The sequence below is a fragment of the Lycium ferocissimum genome, chromosome 12 (assembly GCF_029784015.1).
Source record: "Lycium ferocissimum isolate CSIRO_LF1 chromosome 12, AGI_CSIRO_Lferr_CH_V1, whole genome shotgun sequence".
NCBI classification, from domain to species: domain Eukaryota; kingdom Viridiplantae; phylum Streptophyta; class Magnoliopsida; order Solanales; family Solanaceae; genus Lycium; species Lycium ferocissimum.
The window spans coordinates 6,280,024-6,293,355 of NC_081353.1; the positions used below are offsets into that span (position 1 = coordinate 6,280,024).

The 13,332-nt window shown below is 37.3% G+C and overlaps 1 protein-coding gene across 1 annotated transcript; it reads left to right on the forward strand.

The window, feature by feature from the left end:
- The first annotated feature begins 420 nt into the window (after nucleotides 1-420).
- LOC132039663 (peroxisomal fatty acid beta-oxidation multifunctional protein AIM1-like) lies at nucleotides 421-12,985 on the forward strand. Its single transcript, XM_059430162.1, has 18 exons — nucleotides 421-768; nucleotides 855-926; nucleotides 1,737-1,799; nucleotides 1,886-1,942; nucleotides 2,064-2,131; nucleotides 2,227-2,308; nucleotides 2,403-2,458; nucleotides 2,906-3,208; nucleotides 3,295-3,381; nucleotides 4,867-5,041; nucleotides 5,206-5,327; nucleotides 7,841-8,004; nucleotides 8,451-8,705; nucleotides 9,851-9,972; nucleotides 10,056-10,177; nucleotides 10,335-10,483; nucleotides 12,100-12,238; nucleotides 12,689-12,985. Exons 1-18 carry the CDS (start codon nucleotides 675-677, stop codon nucleotides 12,731-12,733), a joined length of 2,175 nt encoding a protein of 724 aa, XP_059286145.1. The 5' UTR covers nucleotides 421-674; the 3' UTR covers nucleotides 12,734-12,985.
- Nucleotides 12,986-13,332: the final 347 nt, after the last annotated feature.

The following is a 13,332-nucleotide window of genomic DNA, read 5'->3' on the forward strand; positions in this document are numbered from 1 at the left end:
ATTATTTGACCAGACACATAATTTAAGAAAAAAATGAAAACTTTTAAAACTTGTAATCTTAAAACATATAACCTATATTTGTGTGGCTGTAAATCATTTTATTAAAGGATAAAATGAGAAATTTAAGATAAAATATTTCTAAATATAAAAATGTATAATTCTTTTTGACATAGACTAGAAAGGAAGCGTATCAAATAATTGAAATAGTGAAAATATAAATTAAATGGGAGCATCCAATGAAATTTCTACGTATAAAACGTGACATAACATTAAAATAAATTTCAAGCGACGACTCATGCAAAATTAGTCTTCTAATCAACTATACATGACTTTTGTCCTTTTATTCGGTTAGTGCCTTAACAACTTGCTCAGTTCCCACTACGAAATTGCCGTGTAAATTACAAATTACTTACCAACTCCGTGTACACATTTTCACACATTTTCTTTCCTCACACACACCTCTACATCAATCAACATAACTCTCTCCGATTTAAATTATGTGTCTTAATTCTATGTCAAAAGGAGGGTGTATATAAATTACCCCTACTATCAAACTTTGCTTATTTAAATTGCCTTGCTCCTTTCTCTTTAGAGATCGCGAAAACACAACTTGCTTATTTAAATTGCCTTGCTCTTTTCTCTTAGAGATCGCGAAAACACTACATTTGTAGAAAATGGGGGGAGTTAAGGTGACGATGGAGGTGGGAACCGACGGCGTGGCTGTCATCACCATCTTTAATCCTCCGGTGAACGCTTTAGCTATTCCAAGTAAGCTTATTCGTTTCTTTACCCATTTCAATTCATGTGTTTAGATTTATTTTGAATTTTGATTTGAACTTGTGGTTTGGTTTCAGTTATTGCTGGATTGAAGGACAGGTGGACTGAAGCCACGACGAGAAACGATGTTAAAGCTATTGTTTTGACTGGTCAGTAATTAGCTGTTTCGTAATTTAGTTAGATCTTTTCAGTTTTATGAACAGGCTGTTGGACATTTTCTTTTATAACCGTGGTGTCCGGGCCAGCAACAGGTACCTGTGGTTAGAACAGATGGCGATAAATCAACTAGTGTTTTTTGTCTGTGCTGGGAAGTCACGGTGCTCAACTGACTTGATTGACCACTAGGCCACACCCTTGGGTGCAAGACTGCTAGACATTTTATACAAATTTAAGCATCTCTAAACTAAAGCATACACATACATACCTCCGGCCATAGTTTTGGTGTTGCTTTTCTACCCCAAGGATCTTCTAAGCACTAAAACCTCATTCTTAGATGGTATCAAGTTCAGTAATGTGCTTGGGGACCCTTGAACAAAAATGTCATACTTATAATTGGAAGTTGCTGAAATAGGCAGTTGACAACATGGGTAGTTATTGCCAGAATTTTAGGGAGTAGTGGGAATATGGTCCAAAGGCTTCGCGAGTAGAGTTGATTCTGTAAATGAAATTTAACTTTCTACAGGATGTGTCGTCAAGTGTTAGTGATCTGTTGCTTTATGGATTTTTTTTTGTAAATGTTCAATTATTTGACACGTTTGTTGTTTCCCTGAATTCCGCCTGTGGTGAGCTTTGCATAGCCTGTCCAAGGCCAGGCTGGATAAAGGAGGTTGGCTGTTAGATTAAAATATTATAATTTGATGAATCATATAGGAGTTCTAGTTGCGTATGTGTGTTTTGCGTAATTGTTATGTGAGTCTTCCCTTGCATCTCATGTTTATGTTCTCTATATTTTTATTCAGGAAATGGAGGGAGATTTTCTGGTGGTTTTGATATCAATGTTTTTCAGAAGGTTCATGGGACTGGTAGGATTACTTTGGTTTCATCTTGTACATTTCTAGGTTGTGTCTCAATGAAGCTCCTTGTTGAAAATGGAATTTTATTTTTGCAGGGGATATTTCTCAAATGCCTGATGTTTCTGTTGATCTTGTGGTGAACACGATGGAAGGTGGTTGACACTATTTAAATCACAATTTCTGATCCGTTATACAGCTCTTTTCCCCTCTGTATCATTCTGTAGTCAATTGTTATTTACAAATCTATCAGTCCTGTTGTTTTTGTAATTTCAGATGGTAAAAAGCCTGCAGTTGCTGCCATAGAAGGACTTGCACTCGGAGGTGGTTTGGAATTGGCATTGGTTTGTCATCTCTATAACTTGTGCTGTCTTTATATCTCTTTTATTGGTGAGTCAATTAAGTAATGTATGTTGTTGTTGTTGTATGCTTTTTGCAGGGATGCCATGCACGAATTGCTGCACCACGAGCACAACTGGGGTTGCCAGAGCTCAGTCTTGGAGTCATGCCTGGCTTCGGAGGTAACTCTGCCATATAATTCTTGTTGCGTTTGAGTGTAGGTTTTGAATTCTCTTCTGTTACCAACTAAGCATAGAGATAATACTTCTTCTTAAGGTACACAGCGTCTTCCAAGGCTTATAGGGTTGTCTAAAGCTGTTGAAATGATGATGGTAAGTCATTTATCTTCTTATCAGTAAACAAGCTGAAACTTGTGTTCTAGACTCTGTTAGATCCCCAGGCTAGTCTATTTGATCTATCAATTCATTTCCAAAGTAACTGTTGGGGAATCAATGCATGTCCTGCGTGGACCATGTTACATAGAAATGTTTACAGTTATTCTTGTCATTATATAGTTATTGGAGTTCTCCTTGTTATAGAAACTCCTAAACATAAGAGAGAGATTATGACGTAATGTCCTCCTTAGAAGTGAGCATTGTTCAACTTCTGGTTGCTTGCTGATCTCTGGGTTCTAAAGTTTATCGGCTTAACCTGGCAATGACATCTTTTTAGTTTCCACTATGTGCTCAATTTATTAGTTTGCTTCTGTTCTTACTTAAATTTTGTTATCAATCAAATGAATCATTGTAATGCCTTAATATTACAAACAATTTTTGCAGACATCTAAACCATTAATGTCGGAGGAAGGGAAGAAGCTTGGCCTTATTGATGCCATTGTCCCTTCATCAGAGTTGTTAAAAGTATCTAGACAGTGGGCACTTGATATTGCCGAAAGGCGCAAGCCTTGGATGCGTTCCCTTCACAAGACAGACAAGATTGGTTCCCTGCCAGATGCGCGTGAAGTACTGAAGGTGGCTAGGGAACAAGTGAAACAGACAGCTAAGAATATGCCTCAGCACTTGGCATGCATTGATGTAATTGAAGAAGGCATCATCCATGGAGGATATAGTGGGGTTCTCAAAGTATTATTTCTCAGTCAACAATAGCTTTGTGTCGTAAACACGTTTCTCTCCAGATGGCATAACAACTCTTTTTGGATGTTTTTCAGGAAGCTAAGGTATTCAAGGACCTTGTATTGTCAGATACATCAAAGGGCCTTGTTCATGTTTTTTTTGCCCAACGGGCAACATCGAAGGTATGGTTGGCAAATCCTGAACTGTGAACAGTATGAATCTATACTATGTGATTTTGTTATGCTAGCTTGAAGCTTGGAGTTCTTTGTAAGCATCTTTATTTGGGTAGGGATGATGAACAGGAAAATTGCTGAGATGAGAACAACTTATGCACCCTCTCAGTCTTGCCTATCCTCTAGTTAACTGCTTTAGGGTGTGTTTGGTATGACAGAGAATGTTTTCCTATTTTCTCTTATTTAGTTGCAATTAAAATCTTGGAAAATGTTTTCCTCTAAATAGATGAAAATGTTTTCCATAAAAATTTGAGGGAAAACATTTTCCGGATTAACAAAAACACACCAATGCATTCCCCAACCACCCTGCACGCCCCACCCCCACAATCCCCAACTCCACCCCCGCACCAAAAACCCCAACCCCACCCCTCCCTCCCCACCACCCCAAACCACACCCCAAAACCCACCAACCCCAACACTCCACCCCAAGCACCCACCCATCCCAAACCCCATCCACCCCTACCTTCCACCCCACCCCCTTCGAATTTTCTTTTTATATATTTTATTTTACTTTTATATAAAATTTATAAGAAATGGAAAAAAATTTCTTACCCCCCACTACCACCCCTCCCCCCCCCCCCCCCCGCCCACCCAATAAAAAATTTAGTTTTCATTTTTAAAAAGTTTTTAAAATTTTTCCTTTTTATTTTTTGGTTTTTTGCACCACCCCCACCCCGCACCCCCCACCCGCCTACCCCACCTCCCAACCCGTACTCCCCACCCCCAAAAGTCGCACTCCTTATTCAAAAACTTCATAGTGGTTTTGCTTTGAGTATATGCAAATGCTCTTAAAAAGACATTTTCCAACTGCATACCAAACACAAGAAAATGAGTAGCAAAACCACTTATTTTCCGAGAAAACATTTTCCTTCATACCAAACACACCCTTAGAGTTGACTCATTGTCATGAAATTACTATTTATTATTAAACTGTATTCTTGATTGCAGATTGTCAAAAAATTTCTTATCTATCAGTAATTGCATGCTCAAGAGGTTAATGCATTAGCTGTGACATGCATAACTATCTGCTTATGTAAAAAGTCTCTATAAAGAATGATTATATATGTGATTAAGCTATAGTTCATTGATCCTTTTCTTTTGCTGATTTAGTTGGGTTAGTTCTTGAGGTTTGACGTTGGAATGAATCTTCATGATGTGCCTTAATTGTAGGATTTTTTTACGTTTTGAACTGGACAGTTACTTTTATATATATATATATATATATATATATATATATATATATATATATATATATATATATATATATATATATATATATATTTTATACCATCTTCATTAATTTTGTGTTATTTTTGTTTTTGATCCTCTCCCAACTTTTGACTTTTTGAAATATGTACTTTGATGTCTGCAGTCCCTGTGAGTTGATCAATTCTTTCTTCCTTCTGGATGACCTTTGGTTTCATAATTGGCCAGGTACCTAACGTCACTGATATTGGCCTCAAACCTAGGACAGTCAAGAAAGTTGCTGTAATAGGTGGAGGTTTAATGGGTTCTGGCATAGCAACAGCCCTTGCTCTTAGCAACACATTTGTCGTACTTAAGGAAATTACTTCTGAGTATCTTCAGAAGGGGATGAAAGCTATTGAAGGTTGTTGATACACGCTTTGACTACAGTTAAATTACATACCTCTAGTCATTTAGTCAATGACTGTGAGGATCACGAGATCGTAATGGTCTTGCCCAGTTTATTATTGACAGTCCTTTAGTTGTCTTGAAATGTAGAAACTTATGGGGATGTATCTTATATTACAGCAAATGTCAGCGGGCTGGTAGCTAGAAAGAAATTGCCACAGGACAAAGCAGATAAAGCCCTTTCAATGGTTAAAGGTGCTCTGGATTATTCAGATTTTAAGGATGTGGATATGGTCATAGAGGTGAGCTGCTGAACTTATGTTTTGCTGTTAAATGTTCATAATTTTTTCTTCTTTTCTCATTTCTCTTCACTAGGCTTCTTTACCACCCTACTGTGAGAAATAAAGACTCGGGAAAGATATTATTCAGATGCCTAAAATAATTGTCTTACACTAAGCCGTATTATATAGAGACGTTACACAATACATAATACCTATCTACCAATGTGGGATAGTCAGTCTAACTATCTAATGCTCCCCCTCAAGTCGGTTCATATAAGTCACATGTACCGAGCTTGTTACAAATGTAATTTATACGAGCACCTGTAAGGGACTTGATGGAAATATCTGCAAGCTAATCATTTAACTTCACAAACTTTGTAACAATATCTCCTGAGAGACAATCAATCTCAATGTGTTAAGTTCTCTCTTGGAACACCAGATTTGATGCAATATGAAGGGCATCTTGATTATCACACATAGGTTCCATCTAAGTGATTTTTTCCAAATTTCAATTCCTTGAGCAACTGTTTGATCCAAACTAGCTCACATGTTGCCTTAGCCATTGCTCAATATTGTTCTCCTGCACTAGATCGAGTAACCACCCAATTATGTCCTACTTAAACAATATCTAGTCGTAGAACGTCTATCAGAGGGTGATCTTGCCCAATCGGCATTTGTGTATCCAACGATCTACTCATGGCCTCAATCCTCGAATAATAGTCTTTAGCGTGGGGCTGATTTTATATACCGAAGAATGCGGACAATCGCATCCCAATGACTAACATAGGGAGAGTCCATAAACTTACTTAAAATACTCATAGGAAAGGAAATGTCAAGGTCTAATCAATATGAGGTAACTCAATTTACTGGCTAAGCGCCTATATCTTGCAGGATTGCTAAGAGGCTCCCGCTGTCCTTGCAGAAGCTTAGCATTCAGATCCATGGAGTTTCAATGGTCTACAATCTGTCATTCCTGTCTTTTCAAGAATGTCTAAAACATACTTTCGTTGTGAAATAACAATACCTGATCTAGACTGAGTGACCTCAATAGCTAGAAAATACATCAATCTGCCCAAATCCTTAGTCTAGAAGTGCTGAAAGAGATGTTTCTTCAAATTGGTGATACCATCCTTATCATTGCTAATAATAACGATATTGTCAACTTAAGCTACCTAATAAATACACAGATTTGGAGCAATATGTCGATAAACACAAAGTCACCAACTTCACCATGATTCATGCAGATAAACTCGGTAGTTTTACAAAGAGTGTATCGCTATAATGAATGCCACTGCTGTTATATAGATATGTAAAAATATAACATGAAAAATTGGTTCTGGAAATCAGGCTGTTATAATGAACTGCTGTTATAACGAATGGCTGGTATAATGAGGTTTATAAAGTGCGAGTGTATTCTCAAACTGAATAACATATCTGGAATGGACGAGACAAAGCCATCAATTTGGAATCGATAGATCGCTACAATAGACTACATAGTTGGACATCAACCTTCTCTCACTATGCTTGGGCCTTTTCTTCTCCCTCACTAGCCTTTTTGATTAAGTAATCTTGAATACCTTGACCCTTGCACCACAACTCGATTGAGGAAGCCCAAGCTAAATAATTTGAACTTCCCATTAAGGGTTCTGAAGTAATCATAAGGCTTGAAATTTCAACTCCTATATCTTTTGAATTAAACGCATCAATTCCGAAAGACATGGTTGGATTGAAGAGAGTTCTAAGTAAATAATCACAAAACATAGCTTAGAAGAAAGTGATTGAGAAGTTGCTGGTTGACAGAGGTTGGCCGGAAAGTCACCTGAAAATATTCTAAAAATAGTGAAGAGAGCTCTAAAAACCTCAACCGAATTCCAAAGTGCAATAGATTCTCTGAAAGACTGCCGGAAAACACGAACGTGGCGGGAAAAATGAAAAACTCACCAGAAAAGCTGACTGGAGTGGACGTATTAGGTTCGGGTGATCAGAATTCGATGAAAACGAGATATTTTGGCTCCGAACAGCTAGGCAACCTCCAAGGAACCAGTCTGCTTTTGAAGGGAGGTCAGAGAAGACTTCACGCGTTGGCGCGTGGATCTGAAACCTCACCGGGGCTGCAGCTTCAGGTGGCGCACGAGAGCGTGGATCTGCCGGAGCGGTTTGTTGGGGTTTTCTTGCTGAAGGCCAAGGAATCTTGTGGTGGTATTGGTTTTTGACGCAAACATGTACTTATTTCACTGGAAAATTGCGCGGTAACTAGTTCGTCGCGGATGTCGCTGGTATATTGCACAACGGTATTTTCTTACCAATGCTCTGATTCCATGTGAGAAATAAATACTCAGGAAAAATATTATTAGATGCGTAAAACAATTGTCTTACACTGAATCCTATTTATATACAAATTTTACACAATACATAATGCCTATCTAAGATACCGATGTGGGACACTCAGTATGACTATCTAATATCTACTACTACTGTAACAGCATTTATTCTTAATTTGTTTTACTTGTGGTGGTCTCGTCTTGTTTTTGCAGGCTGTTATTGAAAATGTTTCACTAAAACAGAAAATATTTAGCGAGATTGAGAAGGTGTGCCCTCCACATTGTATTTTGGCAACTAACACATCTACTATCGACCTCAACATTATTGGAGAAAATACCATATCCAAGGATCGGATTATCGGGGCCCACTTTTTCAGGTACGAAGTCATGCATGGAAATTTTTTGTATAGTAGTGACTAATCTGACAAATATGACCACTAAAAGAGGAAGACGTACATACAATTTCAAAAATAAAATATAACAATGTGATATTGTATACTTACTCGTGAAACTAGCTTGGAGGAACAAGAGTGTTTTTCATGTATCTTATACTTCCCTTACTCTTTATCATTTGCACTTACCGGATGTGGGAAATGGGGATTTTTAAAGTAAAAGCTAATTTACACTGACACCTAGGAAGCATATTACTGGGTCTGAATATCGATAAAATGAATAGCAACGTAATTGATCCTTCTAGAAGAGGGTAATTCTTATCTTTAAGTTGTGTAACATATCCTTGAGATATAAGTGCAGGCAGTTTCTAATTTACAATGATAACATCTTTTTCTATTCCAACTGCTAACTTGGTTTTTACTGTGGTCAGTCCTGCTCACATTATGCCTTTACTGGAGATAGTACGAACAGAGAAGACATCCGCCCAAGCAATTCTTGACCTTATGGTTGTTGGCAAAGCAATAAAGAAAGTACCTGTTGTGGTGGGAAATTGTACTGGTTTTGCTGTCAATAGAACCTTCTTTCCCTACTCCCAGGGTGCACATGTTCTGGTCAATCTAGGAGTGGATGTCTACAGAATTGATGCGCAAATCACCAGCTTTGGTCTCCCTATGGGTCCCTTCCAGTAATTCTCTTTCTTATTAAATTATCAGATGTCGCTGCAATATTTATTTAATACAAGAGGAAACATATCAAAAACAAATTGGGCACCTAATCTCTGCAGATGCAATTCTTTATCATTTCTTTATCTTATAACAGCTTTAAGATGACTAGTACTTCTGCTCCATTTTATATGACGCTACTCCATCCTTTTGCTTTGGTTAAAAAAGATTGACATCTCTCTATTTGGATATGCTTTAATTTGCACATTTCCATCTAACCTTTAATGTCATGCTCTTATAAGGAATGATACGGTATGACAAATATCACAAGATTTTAAGGTATTTTTGGTAGGTTATATTCATTTAGCTTATGTGTCAAAAATCTTCTTTCTTTAAACTTCGTACTCAGTGAAACACCGTCATATAAAATGGAATGAAGGGAATATTATATTTCAATGGTACAAATTCCCAAATGCATCCATTGCTGAAAATATAAGTAAAATATAAGTGACAATATTGTTCAAATCCAGTTTTCTATACATCAACGGAGTAAAAAGGTTGTGCAGGTATTTTGGATTGCTAAGAGGATTTTACTGATTGATGTAAGATCACCCAAGGGTATGGCCTAGTGGTCAATGAAGTGGGTTGAGAATCATGAGGTCTCAGGTTCAAATCTAAGCGGAGGCAAAAATACCGGGTGATTTCTTTCATCTGTCTAAGCCTTGATGGATAGAGCTACCCAGTACCTGTGTTGGTGGGAGGCAATAGGTACCCCGTCGAATTAGTCGAGATGCACACAATGGGCACCACAGTTATTAACAAAAAAAAAAAAAGATTCAGAGTATCTCGGAGAATAGTTCTTCCCATGCTACCACAAAACACAAAAAAAATTTAGAGAGCGCGATAGTTGCATTCTATTATATATTATAGGTTGAGAAATTGAATACGTGCAATGTCTCCTGTCCCTTTAGTTTAGTTGGCATTTGATGATTGCTATAATATACTGCATTTGCTTGCTTAGAAATTTGGAAGGTACACAGAGGGAAACAATCAACTTCTTCGTTAGTCACTGTATTAAGGTGTTTGTTGGCTCACATGGCATGCCTGGTACTCCTATCCAAAGTTAAGTTCGTTAGGAATGAAACTGACTTGCTTGAGGATCTTGCAGGCTTCAGGATTTAACAGGATATGGAGTGGCTGTTGCTGTGGGGAAAGAATTTGGTTCAGCTTTTTCTGATCGCATATTTAAGTCTCCATTGATCGACCTTCTTATAAAAAGTGGTAGAAATGGTAATGTTGCAAGTTTGAATCCTTTGTGTTGTTGCTTCATTGTCTTGCTTTCCATGGTTCCACCATTGACACTGCTTTTGCAGGTAAAAACAATGGAAAAGGCTACTATATTTACGAGAAGGGAAGGAAACCAAGACCCGATTTTTCAGTGCTTCCAATTATTGAGGAATCAAGAAGGCTCACCAACATAATGCCTGGAGGAAAGGTATCTCTATCTAAGATAAATACTTGCAAAGAAAAATCTCTATGAAAGTAAAAATGGGTTTAAAGATGCAGGAATTGACTATTTGTTCAGAGGGGCCTGTTGAGTTCTAACTTTATGAGAATAACCAGTTTTGTCTCATTTGGAAATTTTTTTGCAGCCAATATCTGTCACTGACCAAGAAATTGTTGAGATGATACTCTTTCCAGTTGTGAATGAGGCATGTCGTGTTTTGGATGAAGGGATAGTAGTCCGAGCCTCTGATCTTGATGTCGCATCTGTCCTTGGAATGAGTTTCCCATCTTACCGGTTAGTTTGTCTAAGCTCTTTTGGAAATCAGCACCCATTTGTTACCCCCCCCCCCCCCCTCCCCCCACAACAACCCCCACATATTGTAGTCACCCTCCATATTAAAGTCAAATTACTTCTTGAAATTTGTGCCAATTGATTACTACCAGGCAGTGGTGGATCCAGGATTTTAAAGTAATGGGTGCTCGCTATATTTAAAACACATGGCGTATTGTAGCATATAATCAATGGGTTCAACTGAATCCTACATTTTTTTTTTTATATCAAATTTAAAGCTTATATCCGATTGATAAGGCACAATCACTACGACTATCAAGTATAAGTTCATAACTATTTTTTAAACATCATTGCTTACACCAATTTTATTTGCAAATCAACTATTTACAAAATTGGTATTAAATTGAACATAAATTGTATAATTTGATTTATCTACAAAAAATAAGAAATAATTTTTTAACAAAAAGCAGTCTTAAATTGAAATTCATAAGAGAAAACATAAAGGAAAGGAAAATTACCTCAAATGTTTTAAGAGCCTAACACGGTGGATTCTAGTATTAGGAATAAAAATAAAAGAAAAAGAAAAAGAAGCCAAATAAAGAGGAGAAAAACAGAAGAAAAGGGAAAGGAAAATCGATGAAAAGGCTACTAAAATACTAACTATAGGATTCGATCTAGCGTCAATGACGCTAAAGAGATTCATCTACTGTAGCTCAAACCAGAGCACCCAGCGCGTCTTTGTGCCTGTGGGTGCTCGCTTCTTCATTTGTACTCTTTTTTTTTTTTCTTCAAATGTCTATGTATATTGATGGATTCCGCGTCGGAAGTAATGGGTGCTTAAGCACCCAAACGGGACTACGTGGGTCCGTCCTGCTATTAGGGGTGTCAAATGGGTAGGTTGGGCTAAATTTGGGCGGGTCAAAATAGGCTGAGTTAATAAATGTGTGAATGACCCGCCGAAAAGGTACTTGGCTGAAATGGGCTAAGAAACGGGTTATAACCCAACCTGCCCCAGTTTTATTAAGTTTTAATTTCTGTCTTTGTTTTGTTATAATTTGTTTAAGTACCTAATAAATTTTTATTCTTTATTGGGGCGAGATATAATGTATCAAACAAAAAAGTCTTTTAAAAATTATTTTGACAAGATTTCTCATGGGTCAATTTGGGCTACATATCAGCCCAATGGGCTACATATCAGCCCAACTTTTAGATCGCCTGAATTGAGCGGCTCAAAATGGACTAAATTAATAAATGGGCGGGCCAAATTTGGACGGGTTGGGCAGGCAATGTTTTCATGGGCTAATTACTAAAGCTTTCAATATGATGAGAGTAGTTGTGCATCCTTAAGATAGAACTGCTAACCAAAGGACATGAAGATAATTACCCAAAAAAAAAAAGGAGGAAAAGGAGGAGGTAGAGTGGGAAGGATGAAAGAAGAGTCTACTTGAAAACTTAAATAGCTACTATTTATCCTAACTCCTCTACACTTAAAATATGAGAAATCATGACCTGATTTTCTAATCGTCGTGCTAACATTTCGTATCTGGTAATATTATCTCTATTAAAATTTTAAACATTTTTCTACAAAATGATTTGGACAATGATTCTGTTTTTGGCAGAGGTGGTATCGTTTTCTGGGCTGACACTGTTGGTGCTGGCTATATCTATAGAAGTCTTAAGAAGTGGTCAGAACTATATGGTAATTTCTTCAAGCCCTCAAGGTTTTTGGAAGAGAGAGCAACAAAGGGCATCCCCTTGGTAAGAGCTAGATCTCATCACCATTGTGCATTTTAAGATCTTTCTAGCTGTCCACTGTATTCGTATTTGATCATTCTGTCTATTAATTTTAAAAATCAATATGCATATGCAGTTGAATTTCAATAATTGATGATTTTGGTATTATCAGATTACCTTTAGTGTCAATAACTAGTTAGAAATCACAGTTCTGAGCTCTCTGTGTTGGCAAACCAAACAAAATAAAAAGGGTAGTAATCATGTTATGGAGGGAGAATGAACTATAGAAAAAGGACATGATGATGTAGCTATTGCACTGCCACTATCTGTCAACATTATCGATGTGGTCAATATGGGACAAAAAGTTGTCGCTGTCCGCTTGCAATTACGTGCATTTTAACTCGGATTGCCTGCTGTTTTGTTGTGTGTATATGTTAGAATCATTACTGATTGGTATCATTTCTTGTGCTGCAGAGTGCATCTGCTTCTACGTCTTCAGCTTCAAGGTCACGCATGTAAGCAGTGTGCACCTAGTGTTGGAAACAGGATGTAATTGAAATATAGAAAGGTGTCATGCCTGTAGCAGTGCATGTATAATGTATTTTAACATTTCCGTGGCTCCTAATAAAGCTTATTTCAAGTTAATTAAGTGAAATTCACCAACTTTATTTATTCCTTCCACCACTCCCCCACTTTGCAAAGAAGGGGTATGTTTATTGGATAAACCTGATGCAAACAGAACAGTTTTTCAAAAGATGTCCAATAGCTTCGTAGGCACTGCTTCATATGCTGGATTTAATGTATTACCCCATAAATCCTGAATTTAACACTCTTTTGGGGTATCTTGTGAAAAATGTGTGAGGAAGCGGATGGAGTCGAAAGAGAGAATAGTGCTATTATGCAACATTTAAAATCAGATAACTTATCTGGATGTAATTGTTAACTTTTGTTAAGCCCTGTTCGTTGTGTGTTATCCTTTCTCTTCGTCGTAGGCTTTGCACCATTTGGTTAATGAAATACTCAGGTCATACACATTGATGTACTTTTAAGACTCGTAATCGTAATGGTTTTGATTGCACTTTGACAGTCTAAATCATTAAGGTCAATTTATCACTTTT

Bases quoted from the DNA above. Each gene is read 5' to 3' on its own strand.
- LOC132039663 (XM_059430162.1), top strand. From the start codon at position 675: ATGGGGGGAGTTAAGGTGACGATGGAGGTGGGAACCGACGGCGTGGCT. The intron at 2,459-2,905 runs GTAAGTCATTTA...CAATTTTTGCAG, and splicing joins AAGCTGTTGAAATGATGATG to ACATCTAAACCATTAATGTC. The intron at 12,239-12,688 runs GTAAGAGCTAGA...CTTGTGCTGCAG, and splicing joins CAACAAAGGGCATCCCCTTG to AGTGCATCTGCTTCTACGTC.